The 15,527-nt window shown below is 52.7% G+C and overlaps 3 protein-coding genes across 3 annotated transcripts in view; 2 read left to right on the top strand and 1 right to left on the bottom strand.

Annotated features, from left to right (window-relative positions):
* Positions 1 to 4,072: 4,072 nt before the first annotated feature.
* VOLCADRAFT_100311 (uncharacterized protein) lies at positions 4,073 to 4,579 on the top strand (the record flags this gene model as incomplete). The annotated part of the gene is made up of 1 exon (XM_002958937.1): positions 4,073 to 4,579. One exon carries the CDS (start codon positions 4,073 to 4,075, stop codon positions 4,577 to 4,579), a length of 507 nt encoding a protein of 168 aa, XP_002958983.1.
* Positions 4,580 to 5,624: 1,045 nt separating this feature from the next.
* On the bottom strand, positions 5,625 to 6,396 carry VOLCADRAFT_100310 (uncharacterized protein; the record flags this gene model as incomplete). Its single annotated transcript, XM_002958927.1, has 2 exons — positions 5,625 to 5,771; positions 6,226 to 6,396. The coding sequence occupies 2 exons, from the start codon at positions 6,394 to 6,396 to the stop codon at positions 5,625 to 5,627; spliced, it is 318 nt and encodes a 105-aa protein (XP_002958973.1).
* Positions 6,397 to 8,055: 1,659 nt separating this feature from the next.
* VOLCADRAFT_108400 (uncharacterized protein) overlaps positions 8,056 to 15,527 on the top strand; it is a gene marked incomplete at both ends in the record, with an annotated part of 10,444 nt that continues 2,972 nt past the window's right edge. The window contains 10 exons of the mRNA XM_002958936.1: positions 8,056 to 8,181; positions 8,307 to 8,396; positions 9,155 to 9,560; positions 10,102 to 10,325; positions 10,800 to 11,055; positions 11,664 to 11,908; positions 12,643 to 12,840; positions 13,612 to 13,685; positions 14,086 to 14,293; positions 14,969 to 15,103. Of these exons, the coding sequence (XP_002958982.1) occupies positions 8,056 to 8,181; positions 8,307 to 8,396; positions 9,155 to 9,560; positions 10,102 to 10,325; positions 10,800 to 11,055; positions 11,664 to 11,908; positions 12,643 to 12,840; positions 13,612 to 13,685; positions 14,086 to 14,293; positions 14,969 to 15,103 (1,962 nt within the window). The remainder of the gene's footprint in view (positions 8,182 to 8,306; positions 8,397 to 9,154; positions 9,561 to 10,101; positions 10,326 to 10,799; positions 11,056 to 11,663; positions 11,909 to 12,642; positions 12,841 to 13,611; positions 13,686 to 14,085; positions 14,294 to 14,968; positions 15,104 to 15,527) is intronic.

The raw sequence follows: 15,527 nt of genomic DNA, 5'->3' as shown, positions 1-15,527 counted from the left end.
GGCGCGGCTAGCTTGGCGTCACGGTTTGTCTTGGCACTTGTGGCACTTGTGGTCGGGTGGTGCGTGTGGGTGTGTATGTCCTCCGCGCTGCATGACGTCCAGGGGCCCTGGGGTTGGTCTCTTGTTTCCATCGTTGCGGTTCCGCAGCCGGTGGGAGGTTAACAACCCTAGCCTCCCTTTAACGACCCCCAACTACCGCCCCTACCCCACCCACCCATCCCCTCCATGTCCGGTTCATCCGTTCCCTCCCCCCCCGACCAACCCCGAGTTTCCCTCGCTCGCTCTCCCCGCCATATACACACACGCGCACATACACACACGCACACACGCAGGCACACTACTGTCCCTCATACCGCTGGGAAGCTGATCTCCAATCGCCCATCCGGTGGGAAGTGTGTTTGACACGGTCCGTCATCTCCCCCTCCCCCCGCCACACGTACAGTCCCCGGGTACCAGCAGTCCAGGGGGGGTGGGCACCACTCGTCCAGCGCCCAATGGAGGACCCACGGAGGGACACGGGGAAAGAGGGGTGGAGGCGGCGGGGGAGGGCAGCTGCAGGACGACCTGTGGAAGGGCGAGAGTGGAAGGTGAGGGGGAAGGAAAGGGGGGAGAAAGGGATGGATGGATAGATCGAGAGAGGAATTCAAAACCAAAAAAATGAAAATCGACTGTCTGCACCATTGTCAGTTTCGCCAACGCAAAAATGGAGAGGAGGAAGAGGGGGAGGGGGTCGGTGGGAACACCGTATCGTGTGGGGTGGGTGTTCTGGAAAGGAGACTGAGCTGCACAAAGCGATGGCAGCGTGATGTGTGTCTGTATGTTGTTACAGGGTGATTAACTTCGCCAGCGGCCCCCTTTCCCGGGGCAGTCCCTGCTCTCCCCTGCTAGAGGGGCACCCTAATCCGTCACCCCATCCGACTTCAGAATGTATTCGTTGGGTTCGGCAACTCACCACCAGCATCCAACCAAATCTAGCGGATCAACGGTGCATCAACTTAGTTCCTGGTCAGCTCGCAAGTTGATATTATCACGTCCTACACCGTCCATGTGATGGGGGGCCACCTCCCATTTCATCACTCCTCAAACACCCGAGGAGCTGGCAGGCGGATTTGAACCCGGGTCGACTGGATCGACAGGGAGCAGAAGTCAGGCCTTAACTTCTGCCAGCCGCCTGCCTGTGTCTGTATGTTGTTACAGGGTGGTTAACTTCGCCAGCGGCCCCCTTTCCCGGGGCAGTCCCTGCTCTCCCCTGCTAGAGGGGCACCCTAATCCGTCACCCCATCCGACTTCAGAGCGTATTCGTTGGGTTCAGCAACTCACCACCAGCATCCAACCAAATCTAGCGGATCAACGGCGCATCAACTTAGTTCCTGGTCAGCTCGCAAGTTGATATTATCACGTCCTACACCGTCCATAAGATGGGGGGCCACCTCCCATTTCATCACTCCTCAAACACCCGAGGAGCCGGCAGGCGGATTTGAACCCGGGTCGACTGGGTCGACTGGGAGCAGAAGTCAGGCCTTAACCTCTGTATGTATGTACCGGCCGAACTGTGTGTTCCTTTACAGGCAAACCCTACAGACAGAACTGCGTCCTCAAACCTGCGCACAAAGGCGAAAGTAGAACACCAGACCCTCATGCAAAGCTTACTACAAATGGTACGACATGTACGATAGGTAATCATACGACCTGATCGGACGGCGAGAGGGCATGACCTGTGATGATGTGGTGTCGCAGTACAGCATGAGATCATCACCCTGCCCAGGGCACGTATGTCCGTACGGAAGTACGGCAGACCAGGCGGGCAGCCAGGGCTGCGAGGAGCACCTCATGAATGAGCACACGGCATTAAAATGAGCTCAAATAGATATGTGGTGTCATGAGTGACCTTTAAGATCCATCATAAGGGCATCACATCCATCCCTTGCAGCGACCTCACCCACACAACCCCGGCGCCTCACCACCGCTACCACCACCATCACCAGCTCACTCCCCCTCCGCCCCCCTCTGACAGCACCTCCACCTCCCCCCTTCTCACCTCCAGGCCCCCGCCCCTTCCCCCGGACCCCGCCCCTCCAGTGGAAAGTGTGCCGCCGCCGCCGCCGCCGCCTCAGTCAGCTCCACCGGCCCCTGAAGATGGTGCCACCAGACGGCGTCTGCAGCCATAGCTGCTGCGGAGGCGCTGGCTGATGGTGGGTGCAACAGCAGCGGGTCGTAGCGACTGCGTTGCCCTGGTAGGTTTGGTACGTGTGGGGGTTTGGAGGGGAGGGTTGGGGGACAGGGGGGAAGGTCATGTGGTCACGGTTAGGGGGTAAGCGGGAGATGCAGGAGCGGGACTGGAATAGGGTGTTGCCGACTGGAGTAGAGACATTAGAGAACGGCGCGGCGGACAGGAGTTTGTTGTGACTGCACCGCGGGAGTGACAGATACAGCAGCGCAAACCTGTGCGGGAGGGCTGCAGGGCCTTCGTGGAAGGGCGTAGCCCCGAAGCGACCCGAGGTCTGAAGCTGCGACAAGTCGAAGAGGGCTTTTGTCAGGTTGTCGAAGGTTATTGAGCGGAAGAAGTGATGAAGACGCAATATTGGTACCTTTGCACCACAGGATGGAGTGGGAATGCACAGTCCCGGCAGCAAAAAGGTGATAAACTAACATCATAAACTCCCTATCGACTGGGGTTTTTCCATTAAACTCCTTGGGACTACTCCTTAACAGACAGAGTGGTTACTCCATGTTAGCCGCCTGTTTAGTGGACGTCATTCGAAGATGGAGTTCCGCCCAAGTAACAGTTGTCTAATATTTCATGCGGTATGCGAAGAAAAAGGCGTTCCTCACGGAAAATGTAAAAGCATGGATAGGGTGTTTGAGCAGGGAAGAGTTGGCCAAGCGGCGAGTCACATTGGATTTGTAGTGCATGTAGACAAGGATCTCATTATTAGGGGAGGTTTGAGTCACGTGACAACACCGGGGTCTTGTGGAGTTCGGTCTGTCGTTTTGAACGGGGTCAACTTTTCAATCCGGACTGCCCAGTCCGGTTTTGACCAAGGTCTTGCCGTAGGCAGACAAGTTTTATTGGCCGAGGAATCCCCATGCTTTGTAAAGATCCAGCTGTCGTTATGGTTTCGGAGCGAGGCAGCCCAATCTATTTTGACCTAAGGAATTCCCACGCCCATCGAAGGACCACTTGCAGACGGGAAAATTTGTTTCCAATGAGACAGTCTCAAATTGGGTGAAGTAGTATTTCCCATTCCAGTCATCTTTTGCGAGCCACCCTGCTTCCTTACTAGAGTGAACCGCCCGCCATTCCACCGCCCGCCATTCCAAGCTTAAGGTAGGCGCGAACGTTGTCCTCGCCGGAGAACGCACGCAGACACGTGCACACGGACGAAGCACAGGCATGAGGTCATATTGTCCAAGTAAGGGACGCCTAGCACCCCTTCGGCGGCACCACTGCGAGTCCAGTTTCAATGGTTGCCGGTAAGTCACTGCTGTCATTAGGACATATCCCATGGAACTGAAGAATATATTGATGGAAGGGCTGTTGTAACGAGGAGAGCACATGTTCCTGCAAGTCCTTCCTAGGCAACTTCATGCAGTACATGCAGGAACGCGCAGCCGCCTCTCCCGCTGAAAAATAGTAGACTTGAATTAATCACGAGCCCTCAGTTCCAAAAGGTAGAGCACAATCCTTATATCCTGAAATTAGAGAATGTATGTACAAAACTCCCGCCTGCTGAATTCTTCGGGTACATCGACATGGCCTCGCATGGATTGGGACTAAAACATGTACACCTACTATCATTAACTTCTTAACTTCGTAACAGATTTCTTGACAGAGTGTGGCGCCATTACGTGATAGATGTCTTCGATGACCCGGCCTTCAATGTCACCTGCAGTTCTAGAGTTGGAGTTAACTCCAATGTCGCAACTCCAACCGGAAATATTGCCCCAATCGGCTGATCCTTCTGGGATGACTGCAGAGCATGTCTGCAGTCATCCTTTACCTTCTTTCGAGTTGCAACTCCATTCGGAAATATTGCCCCAATCGGCTGATTCTCCTGGGATGACCGCAGACATGCCACAATCAGAAGATTTGCAACTCCAGTCAGAAGATTTCTTCCAATCAGCTGATTCTTCTGCAGTCATCCCAGCTGGGATGACTGCAGATATGCCACAAGAAGCTTTACCTTGTCGCTGGGTTCTGAGCTCAGATAGCTCGAGCTATGGCAGCACTCCCTTCCATAAGCGGATTCCTGTCACCAAGTCCCGACCAACATCCTGCGATTGGGTCAAGCTCGATGAACTAGGCGAGGTGCTCCTAATTGCTGGAGAAAATTACGAATTATCATTATGGGATTTAGGACGCAGTTCCTCCGTTTGGAAGTACTCGGTTACCCAATTCGATAGCGGTGCTTCGCAGCCAGCGCCTCCTCCCAGCGTAAGCTTAGGGCATCCGAACTTCACAGTATGCAAAGGAGCAGGCAGCAATGTATTTTTCAGCTGCACGGCCGATGGTTCTGTTCAACGATGGAAATGTTTCAAGGTGATTCTGTACCCAGAGCTTCTCCTGGCAATGATGTAGGATCACTGCGACGATGAGTTCGCCATACCAGCACATGTGCTTCCGCACGGGCTGTAGCTTTCCATCTGCTGCCTTGTAGCATCAGTAAATTATTCTTCCTGCTATATAGTGCTATGCGGTAGATTTCAATGAGCCGGCTTATGTGTTGATGCTAGGCGTGCTGAGTTTCCCTGATGGCTCAGCAAAAATAAGTGCGATATGTATTTCTTTCCTTGCCACAACCTTCTCTGCTGGTTGGCATGTCTCCATAGTGTGCAGCAGTACTTGTGCGTTGCTATTTCGCTTACATCCTTTTATGTAAATTGTGCGCAGGAGGAAGGGCATTGGAAGGCTATCTGCGAGGATCAAAAGGCCCTCCATCGAAACCCTGTCAACAGCATATCTGCGTTTACTAGTCACACGCTGGAAGGGACAATGCTAATGATGACCTGTTCTGTCGAGGCCGTACAGGCCTGGGATGCCTCCAATATGCAGATCGTCTGGACGCTATCCTTACCAGAACACATGGTTTACTTGAACCAGGTATGTAGGGTCGACACATGAGAGGGTGCAGCTGCCAAGCTGGAAGAGATAAGCGCGAGCGGCTGCTTTATTTGTTGCATGAGCCCGCGGCTAATACACATGCACACGCACGGTTGTGGGCCAATGGGCGGTTGTGTGACATATGTCAGTCTGGTCGTCTGTCCGTCTGTTTGCATGTCTGTCCGTCCGTCTGCCCGCCCGCATGTACAGGATGTGTTGTTAGGGTTGGACTGCGAAAGTGACAGCATGGCATGCCGTACTATGTACATACATAATATAGTACGGCATGAATAGTACGGCATATCTACATGACGGCCTGCTGTGAACACGGGCCTAAGAGGACTGCGTAGGTAGCTCTAGGTGAGGTTCTCTTAGGTAGCCGGTGATGCCTTGCAAGCGGGGATTGCCCGCCATCATGTTTGTCTGCGTCCTGCCAGACACCCACCACCTGAACACTGGTGCATATTAGGTATGTGGATCTGCTGCGACAAAGGACGGCACAAGGGCTATCGTCATCTCACAGTCAGGTCGTGTCGTCATCTACGACATCACGAGGGATACACCAGTAGTAAAGGTAATGATCGCGCCCAGCGCTCCAACGAAGCTGGACGTGTGTGCAATTAGCCAGGCTGCTGGCAAGGCGGCTGCAACCAGCGGTGAAGATGGTGCGCTGTATTGTTGGGACATCAAGACAGGGGAGCTGTGCTACAGCACCAAGTTTGGACTGCAGGGTGGCCGAGGTACTCCCCTCAGCAGCTGCTGCTGTTTCAGTCCTTGTGGACAGTTTATCCTGGTATGATCGCGTCGTTGTTGGATGGGATGCTGGGCAATGGATGGATTGACAGGGTGGGAGTGTTAGGGAAGGGCAAGGAGATGTGCACGTGCATGAATGTGTAAGACCAGACAAAGAGCACTTGCGGGAAATGCCAAGGGGAGCTGATCCCTTCTTACAGTCCTCCGCCCCTCAAGCGAACGTCCTCGGGCGCCCCCTGGCATATCCCGTGGGATTGTTCACGTAGTCCGTCTTAGTCCGAGATGGAGGTACTTAAATTTACCCAGATTTGTTAGACATGTCGCCCACCGGGTACATCATATAACCCTGGGTACCAGGGTTCGACACTGACCTTCCCGAAACTTGCGGGATCCCCCGAACCTCCCAAATTTTCCTTACGGAGGGGCCCCCGTACCAGGCTCCTGTACTGGCCGAAAACCTTACGGGGGCCCCCGTAACCCCGCAAAAACTTTACGGGGACACTGTCCTTGGCTAAAACGCTGTGGAAAGTGACACTTTGCATTTGTTTTGCCCTGTAAATTGTTATTTATGTTATTTTCCCGTGAACCATTACACACGGGGACACGGCACACTCAGCGAAAGCCAAGCGCCTTGGCCGCCGCGGCCGCCCATCCCTTCTGCTCCTCTTTCGCGTTCTCCTCCTCCTCATCAAAATCCTCGCTGGATGTTACAGACCAGAAGCTATAAAAGTATTATGAAAAGTGTAGTTACATATTGCAATATGAATTATGCCTGCCAAGTGTGGGGCCTTATCCTTTATATGGTCCGTCCTCTCCCCTACAGGGCCCCGTAAGGCATCTTATAAATCCTTAAATTCCTTACGGGAGTCACCGTAACCGGCCTTCGGCCTGTCCGGGGGCGGCCCCGTACGGGGCGCTTCGCGCCCCAAAATCTTTACGGGAGCCACCGCAAAGTCCTACGGACCCGTACGGGGATACCGAAAAAAGGCCAAAAACTTACGGGCCCCGTACGGGGTGTCGAACACTGCTGGGTACCCGGGCATCCCGAAATCCTGGATCCTCACTATGCCTGAACATGTACGGGATCCAAACCCACTGCTTCGCTCGTCCTTCTGCTGGCCTGATTGAAATCTGCGGGCTTCTTCCGGCACCCGCTCAGTCTTAACAGCATGCACTTGCGTTTGTCTCTATCTGGGCCACCGCACCTGCCACAGCATTACGTTAAAGGGTGCTGCAACACGAGCTGCTCTCCTTAAGCAGTGTATGCACGTACTAGAGCCTACTCGCATGTGTGGGACACTACCTGGCCAAACTTACAGACCCACCGAAAGTAACGTTGACCCTGCTGCATGTTGCCCGGCACGGTTGGTCACCATCGTTTGTGAAGTGAGGGTGAACCACCTGCCTTCATTGCATCTTGTGCCCTGGCCTTCAATACATATGTCTGCTTTTAGGCCGTACATGCCTCAGCCCGATTCAAAAGTCTGTACGTGTCCGAAATGTGGATATGGCCAATTTGATGCGTAGGTCGGCGGGCTCGGCAGGCTACCGATGCTGGTGCTGATGGAGTCAAAGTATGGTCAAGAGCTGGTGCGTGTGCACCTATCGCAGGTACATTCCGTACACATGCACTGTCATACATACATAATTGATCATGATAAGGGCATCTCGCGCCCGCGCTAGCTGTCTTCGTTTTTCCGATAGTATGAGAAGCCTTACACTTATGGATGTATGCTACTAACCCTCGCCTAGTCTGTCATGGAGTTTATAGAACAACCGAGGCGATGAAAGGAGGAGGGGCGGGTAGCATAGGTGGTGTTGTTTCACCCATATTAAACCCACCAGCTGCACGAGAATATTTGCGCATTCTTGCCGTCACCAAAGCTTTTGGCACCCTCGTTCCAACACCTTGCCCAAGCAATCATAAGGCCCATGGAACCATCCGGTCAATCCGAAACCTGAACAAAGTATACAGCTCTGCTGTGTAGGGTAAGATGTACATTGTGCCGTACAAGTAATGCAGGACTTGCGAGCCGATATAGTAAATCTAACCAAACACAACCGGATGGTGGTGTCGGAAGACACCGATTGGAAGCGTTTTGTCGATATAAATAGCGGGGATGCAGCCATCTCATGAGTCGTACAGCCAGTTCCGGAATGGCGCGGCCAGTCCCGGAACGGTGCACCGTTAACGTTGATCCATGCTTCCAATTGATGACGGGGCTCCACGAGCCAGGGACCAGCGTCCCAGTCGTAGGCCTGCTGTGCAGCAGCATGTGGAGGCCAAGCAAGTTCATCTCCGGAGATCATTGTCGGATCCAACAATGGTGATTCCACCGTACATAGCAACTACACACCCCTGTCTGTCAGGATCTATCTGAGCTACGTACACAGACGAAATGCACATAGTAGCTACACTGCGTGCTGCTGCCCTCGGCTCTCGTACCCGCAGGCTGTGATGGCCCAGCAGGACGTTATCAAACAGGCAGAGTTTGTTTATTATATTATTATTATTGTTACACCGGTGTCCGCTCAACCTGGCGTGTGTTAAGGGGGGAACGCTCTGAGGTCTGCACCTAGTCAGTCCTATATGCTATATTCCCACCGCGTCACCTCTACGGGCCCTTTTCCACCTATCGTTGGTGAGGACGCCACACTGTCGCTGTGGGACACGACCAGTTATCGCAACCTGCCGGAGTCTGGTGCTCCTGTTACAACTTCAGGCCACGTGCATGTCGCACCGCCTCCCTACCCTTACACTACTGCACTCTACACAGCACCCTGCGCTTTGTCCTGGCGGAGGGTAGTTAACCCCCTACGACCCGCTTCACCCGCTGGGGGATTCCGCACCCCTCGTATAGGTCACCATCTAAGGCTCGTGCGAGGTTCGGCCTAGCCATGCTACAGCAGCTTTTTGATAGGTACTTTTGCTTGGGTAGCTCCATTGACCTTGTGCATCCATTCCTCCTCCTCCTCGGCGCCTAGCCTTCTGGTGACGGACTTGTCGTGATGACTTGTATGTGATATACACCACGGGTTACCTTGAGGAGAGCCTCAGAGGCTGATACATTATCAGCGAACAAGTCTCACAACCCATGGTGACGCCGGTGGGATTTGAACCCACATCTCCCACCGGTTAAGGTGGTGCTTTACCAATTAAGCTACGGCGCCGAGTTTGTTTAACCTAGTAATTGTACCTCCTGCCAGGCTGGACTAGAGATTGTTGCCCAGCTTAGACAAAATCCTCCCGCTTTTTTGAGCTTGTCCTGTGTCCTTGATTGCATTTCGTGCGTTTGGCAGGTCCATCCTGCGTTGCAGGAGCCTGACCCTCTGTGCAACGCCACATCGGGCTGCTTCTTCCTGAGCTCAGCCCAAAATTTCAGAGAGTTTAAGAAGCGCTATTATAGGATCGACGGCCTGCAGGAAAATGAGGAGGAAAACGATGAGCCGACAGGACGGGAAACTCATGATCATATGGACGATGAGCGGACAGGACAGGAAACTCCTCTCTATCCAACACGTTTTGGAGCGGTATGCTCAGACGGCAGCATCAGGGTGTCTGACTTGCAGGGCGAGAGCTATGACAAGGTGCTGTGGTGGGACAGGCGGCTGCAAAATGTATACGATGCTGACGTGTCACGCGACAGGACACTTTTGCTCGTCATGAACATTTATAGAGAGGCTGGAGGAGAAGGCCGTTTTCGAGGTGGGGCATTCATGTTGCTGTTGCCGTGGTTAGTTGTTGTCTGACTGAACATTTCTCCCTTCTGCTGTCAGTCTGATGATGACAAGTGGCTGTGATTGACATTAACGACCAACCGTCAACCAATGTCTTTTTGGCCATACACGTTGCCAGTAGTAGTAGACGTAAAAGGAGCTGCTGTACGTGCATTACTAACCGTGGCAACCATACTGCTCAGCATAATTGCTAGGTCTCAGGGTCCTGCCATCAGCAGTTTGCCCCTTTGTTGTGGGCCCAATATGTGATGACAAGTAGCATCATCAGGGTAAACCGGCAGAAGAAACGTTTTAACTAAACCTGTAGAAACCTACCTAACGCCTGGGCCGATCCAGTATTAAGGAATGTAGTATGACTTGGTGTAACCAAGCGCCGTATCAAAACCCAAGGAAGGGATTGACGACCCAGCGGAGAAATGCCAATCCATCCAGCAGCAGGTTGCCTCGCATGCTTTTCCTGCTTTCCCTGCTTGCTGGCCACACATACCAACATCTACATACCTCTGCAGAGGAGCTATGCGTTTACCACCTCACAACGGGCGAGCAGCTTTGGAGGCTTCATGTCGATTACGAGTTCATGCAGCTGGTGAACCCCTTTGCAAACAAGGACGACCGCGCTTACGGGGAGTACCTTGTGGCCAGCGACGATGCGGGGTCCGTGTCTGGGGATGATGGCGGGAGGACAACTCTTCAAATGCGCGGGAAGATGGTCACTTCTGGTGCAGACAGGAAGGTCCGGCTGTACAGTCTTGAATCCAAGAAACTTTTGCTGGTATGTATGTGTGTGTGTCTGTGTGTGTTATCATGCATAAATGCTGGCAGGGAAGTGGCTGGGAAGGACGGGCATGGCATATGCATGGCATGGTTGATAGCAACTATTTGCTGGACTCAGTGCTGCCTGCTCTTTTAGGGAGCAGGGGCTGTGGATTGATCCTGGCTTTATTGGGGGCAGACATGATGACTGGGTTCGGGCAGGCAGGAGGGAGGATAATTAATGGATGGTGGGGCGGGTAGCTATCTTGGGGTTGAGGTGTCGGTAGCTGGCTATGCAGCACGTAATGCGTTTTGAAGGGTGCAGGGCTGTTTGGATATTTGCCATTCCTGGTTCCTGAGCTACGGAAGGTACAAAACTCCGCATGGGACTATCGTATGGTAAGCAACTCTTGCCCTCCCGACCTGCACTCCCTCTTGCCCCCCCCGCCTGTAGGTGGTTAATACAGACAGTGTTCCCACAACTAGGCGAGTGCGTCTCCAGGTCAACAAGGACTTCGACAAGATGCTCACTACAAACCACGAGGAGGATTCGTGCTTAATTCTGTGGGACCTCAATACTGGCAAGGAGAAGCGTAGATACAATCGCATCCACACAAAGGGCATCTGTTGTGCCCGGTTCACAAGTGACGGGGAGAGCTGCTTAACAGGCTCAGTTGATAAAACCGCTGCAATCACCAACCTCTCAACAGGTGATGGGCTTTCCTTATCTTTCCTGTGAAATTCCGTTAGGATTACAGTTGCAATCACCTTAGTATTTCTGACATGGTGGTAACAAGTATCGTGAAGCACGTGGTGACATTCTTTTGGTGTACCTTTTATGGCTTTAGGGTTTCGTTCTGTTTGATGGCCGGCCGGGTATGTAGGTGTGCCTGCTGCATGTCTGCCTGCTGGCGCGCCCACCACGCACTCGCACATACATACGGGCTATAGGGCTTCAGACACAGCAAACATGCTAAGGCGCGGCATAAGTGTCCCTGGAAGGTTCCAGGATCGACCCCGGCAAAGTGGAATAAAACGTCCCTCAACCGTAAGCTGGAGGATGCACCCACATGCCGATGGACGGTGATGGACCCGGTTCTAGTGATCTGTGAGCCGACTAGAAGTGGAGTTGACGTTCCGTTGGTTCGGCAGATTCCACTGATGCTGGTGGTGGGTGCTGAACCCGAAAAGTCACCGACGTCGTAGAAGCCGGCATGGTTGAGAAGGATGAGGTGGGAAATATCGTGGAAGGCAGGAACTGCCAGGTAGTGGCCCCGGGTGAAGCTATAACCCCCCCCCGTGTCACACAATCATACAGGCGAGACAACACAGCGATTCGTGGGACATCAAGATGTGGTGCATCTCGCAGCACTGTCACCGGATGAAGACACCCTGGCGACTGGCTCGTACGACAAAACCGTGCGCATCTGGGACGTGGCGACGGGAGTCGTGCTGCACATGATTGCTGATCCCTACAGCGCACCGTCATGCATCTTGTTCCAGCATCCCGCATGGCTTCTGACTTGTAGCACGCACGGTGATGCTATGGGCATCAATATCAAGGTGATGAACTTGGGCACCTGCACATGTCCTTCAAAGAAGTTTATATTTGTACTTCGAACTACCAATTTGCACTTAGGACTACCAACCACCACTTAGGACTATTTAATTGCGTTGATCCTAGCTGTTATTGTTCATCTACCTAGACAGTATTTAGGGTGATGGTAATTAAATAGGCGGGATATAAGCATTCGGGCTGCACCGTCCATCCCATCTGCCGAGCTAATGGTGCATGCATCCTCAAGGTGTGAGGGGATCGGTCATCCATGCACATCCACTCATCCACGTTCTTGGTACCCGGTGGTCTCCCTCGCCGATTTAAATTATCCGATGTGGTATGTAGGAAAGGCCTCTCAAGGTAGATGCTGACAGAGCGCTTTAGCACATGTTTATAGACGGGCTGTGTGTTGTACTGTAGGGCAGCTACTATGTCCGCCCATTTCCGCCTAGCTAGCAACCGATGCTAACTTGAAGCTATACACAACCTTGCGACCGAACCCCGCTAGCGAGCGCTCACACATGCACGCGACGAAAGTAACTATCGTATCTTACCTTTCTACTGCTATGTGATTTGCACTCACCGCTTCCTTATTCTTCAATACGAATAGAGCAGTTGTTCAACACAGCTATCCTCCTCCCTAGTCAAGCAATCCGCCGCCGCTCACAGCCAAGCACACTAAGTCAGCCACCTTCATTTCTTGCGTCCACATGCCCCCGCTTGTTCCACCTACATACAGGATGGCATGAAAGTACCATGGTATGTCGGCTTACGTTGGCTGTTCTACTTTGATGAGGAATTGGTCAGGATGCGGCCCCTGATGTTGCCCGCCGCGTTTGACGGCAGCCCCAGTAGTTCTCCAATAGTTCTGACCTTCTCATCTAGGGGGAGTGTGACTTCACTGGATCTCTCGGCACGACAACTGCCACTGGAGCAGGTACGACGGCTAGCATGTGGAGGTGCCTCCAACCCCAGATCGTACTAAACTGGTTTCCTTCTTTGTATGTACTGCTGTTTGCTGGTTTGTTGTTGCTGCTCTTAGTACTTTATTCAAGCGGATCAGAGCGTGGCCGGCATTCCAGCCAGAAGTACTAGTAGCTGATGACCTTCACACACACCTGCCTGCTGCCTGCCTGCCCGGTGATCTGGCTGATTATATAGCTACCCAAACAACGAAGATACATGCGTGCATGAATACCTCACGACAGTCTATGTATTCTTCGTGCATTACCATGGAATCATGTATGTATACATATACGTATGTCTATATGTGTGTTCCAATGCACTGCTGCAGCTAGTTGATGAGTCAAATCAGCGGAGCCTGGACCGCTTATCCTCGTTGATTGAAACCTTCCCCGGCCTCGCGGTGGTGCCTGATCTGTTTCGTCATCACACGTTCCTGCACATGTGAGGGGACAAGTTGGATGGCCTGTGTGCGTGGGTTTATTGACATGATGTACCTGCAGCTAGATTCTGTTGGCCTTGTTGACCTGCTGGGTATATGCTTATTGCATGGGCCGGGGTATTGACGTGCTGCCGTCGAATCCTTTTTGCCTACTGGTACTGAACCTGCGACGCCAAGTAGGACAGCAAGAAAGTAGTTAGGAGCAACAGTTGGAACGGTGTACAAATGCACCCACACACACGCGCGAGCTGAGCTGTGGTACTAGATGTGGCACATTATGGTACACATCCCGTCTATAATTAGGTGGTGCTGAAGCGCTCTGCCAGCATGTTGAGAGCCGTTTACAAGGTCAGGGGTTTCACGTCCATCCTTCCAAAGTGAGTACAGGATCTCAGACTTCATGCCTTTACTCGTTTAGCTACTTACACGACTTAATTTTGCTTCATCCGGTATCCTTTCATACGCTGGGCACTCTTGATTTCACATGCTTTTCGTTCTCGGTTTTGCGGGATGTGTGACCGTACGTACCGCAGCCTGGAAAGGACTTCCGAGATGGTCGCACTACTGACTGGCATCATCTAGGACACATCATCCAGAGGCATACCCAAGAACCCTAGTAGTCGTAAGGTAGTACATTGAACTCATGATTGCACCACCACCGCCGGTGGTATTGCGTCACTCATCACTGCATCTGGTGCTGTGACTGCCACTGCGTGTGCTTACACTGCGGTTGCCTTTCTTAATACTGCTATTTCGTTTTGCTGGCTCTGCTGGAAGTGCGGCGGAAGGAAAAAATGGTGCAGGCCTCCTGAAGGTCCTGTTGGAAAAGGGTGAGGGGGTCATCAACTCGGCCCCTCTGCCTGCCAACCGCTACGGGCTCACACCGCTGGACATGGCGGTGGCGAATGGGTACTGGGACGCTGTGGAGCTGCTGCTGGCCAACGAGGTGTCGAGGGCTGCACCACTTCGGCTGGCAGTGATGAAGGTATGGGTGTGATGATGTTAGGTCCGGTATTTCCATTTTTGGAAAGTTAACGCATGTAATATTAACATTTCATTATTCATACTGCATGCGTGGATGATGCCAGTTGAGGTTATCGCAATGTTTATGACGACACGCACCTACGACCAGTAAGTCAGTCCATCCCTGCTGAAAGGCGGGTGGGCACATAACGGACCCACTGATCCACCCATCCATCCATTCATCCAGTGCTACGAGGACCCACACATTTCGCGATGTATGTATGTGGCTAAAGTGAGAACAATTTGACGGCATGGATGCCTGGTGCTCAGTGTAAACATGTACAGATTACTGGATCAATGAGTTCATGATGACTATGCTTGCTGCAAGCAATTGCTTGTCAGCTAATGATAAAACGACGGACAGATGGACGGACAGACAGGTGTGACCCCGGAGTGCTCGCGAGCCTTAAAGGCTGTTCGCTATAGCAAGGGGCACCTGTCGCCCATTACTCGCTACCACATTACAATGTATCTAGGGAAATAGTGGCATGGTACCTACCTGGACCCCATACATAGACCCACACCTCATCACACGCCATGCATCGCACGCCGACGTGCATATGTGTAAGAAGGGATCAGCTCCCCTTGGCATCTCCCACGAGTACTCTTTGTCTGGTCTTACAATATCCATATGCAGGCATGGAATGAGCTGGCGTGGAAGAGGCCTGCCATGCTGGTGAAGTTCTTGGATGCCGTTGGTATTGAGCGGCTCGTGGTCACCCAAGTAGCTAGGGGGGGGCCGGATAAAAACCTCCTGGTGTTCGGATCGCAGGTAGGTTGGCGGGTGCATGCTGGCTGGTGATGCACGTACATGCATATATGTGATGAGCTGATGACGAGGTGGGATATGAAATGTTTGTGTGTTATTCATGAAATGATGCATGTAGGTGCAGACTCAATCTCGCATGTGTATTTCCTTTACATCAGAGCACCTTGATGACTCGTACTGGGGGCAGCAGCAGAAGTGCGTAGCTACAACGTCGTGCTGAGCAATAATCAATTAACCTCTCCGCAGCCAAGTATGCTTATTAGCGAGGTCTGTTTTGAATTGCCTGGTCAGCTGCTGTGTCCGCTAGGGGTCTACGGCATGGTAGGTATGTAACATAGTAACCACACCGCATAGTAACCATGTAACACACACATAGTAACCGACGGATTGGCGAAGAATTATGTACGCCTGAGCAGCTGGATGCGAC

This window comes from Volvox carteri, assembly GCF_000143455.1.
Source record: "Volvox carteri f. nagariensis unplaced genomic scaffold VOLCAscaffold_113, whole genome shotgun sequence".
Lineage (NCBI taxonomy): Eukaryota > Viridiplantae > Chlorophyta > Chlorophyceae > Chlamydomonadales > Volvocaceae > Volvox > Volvox carteri.
Note: the sequence above shows the minus strand (reverse complement) of the source record. Positions and strands in the feature narration are given on the sequence as shown.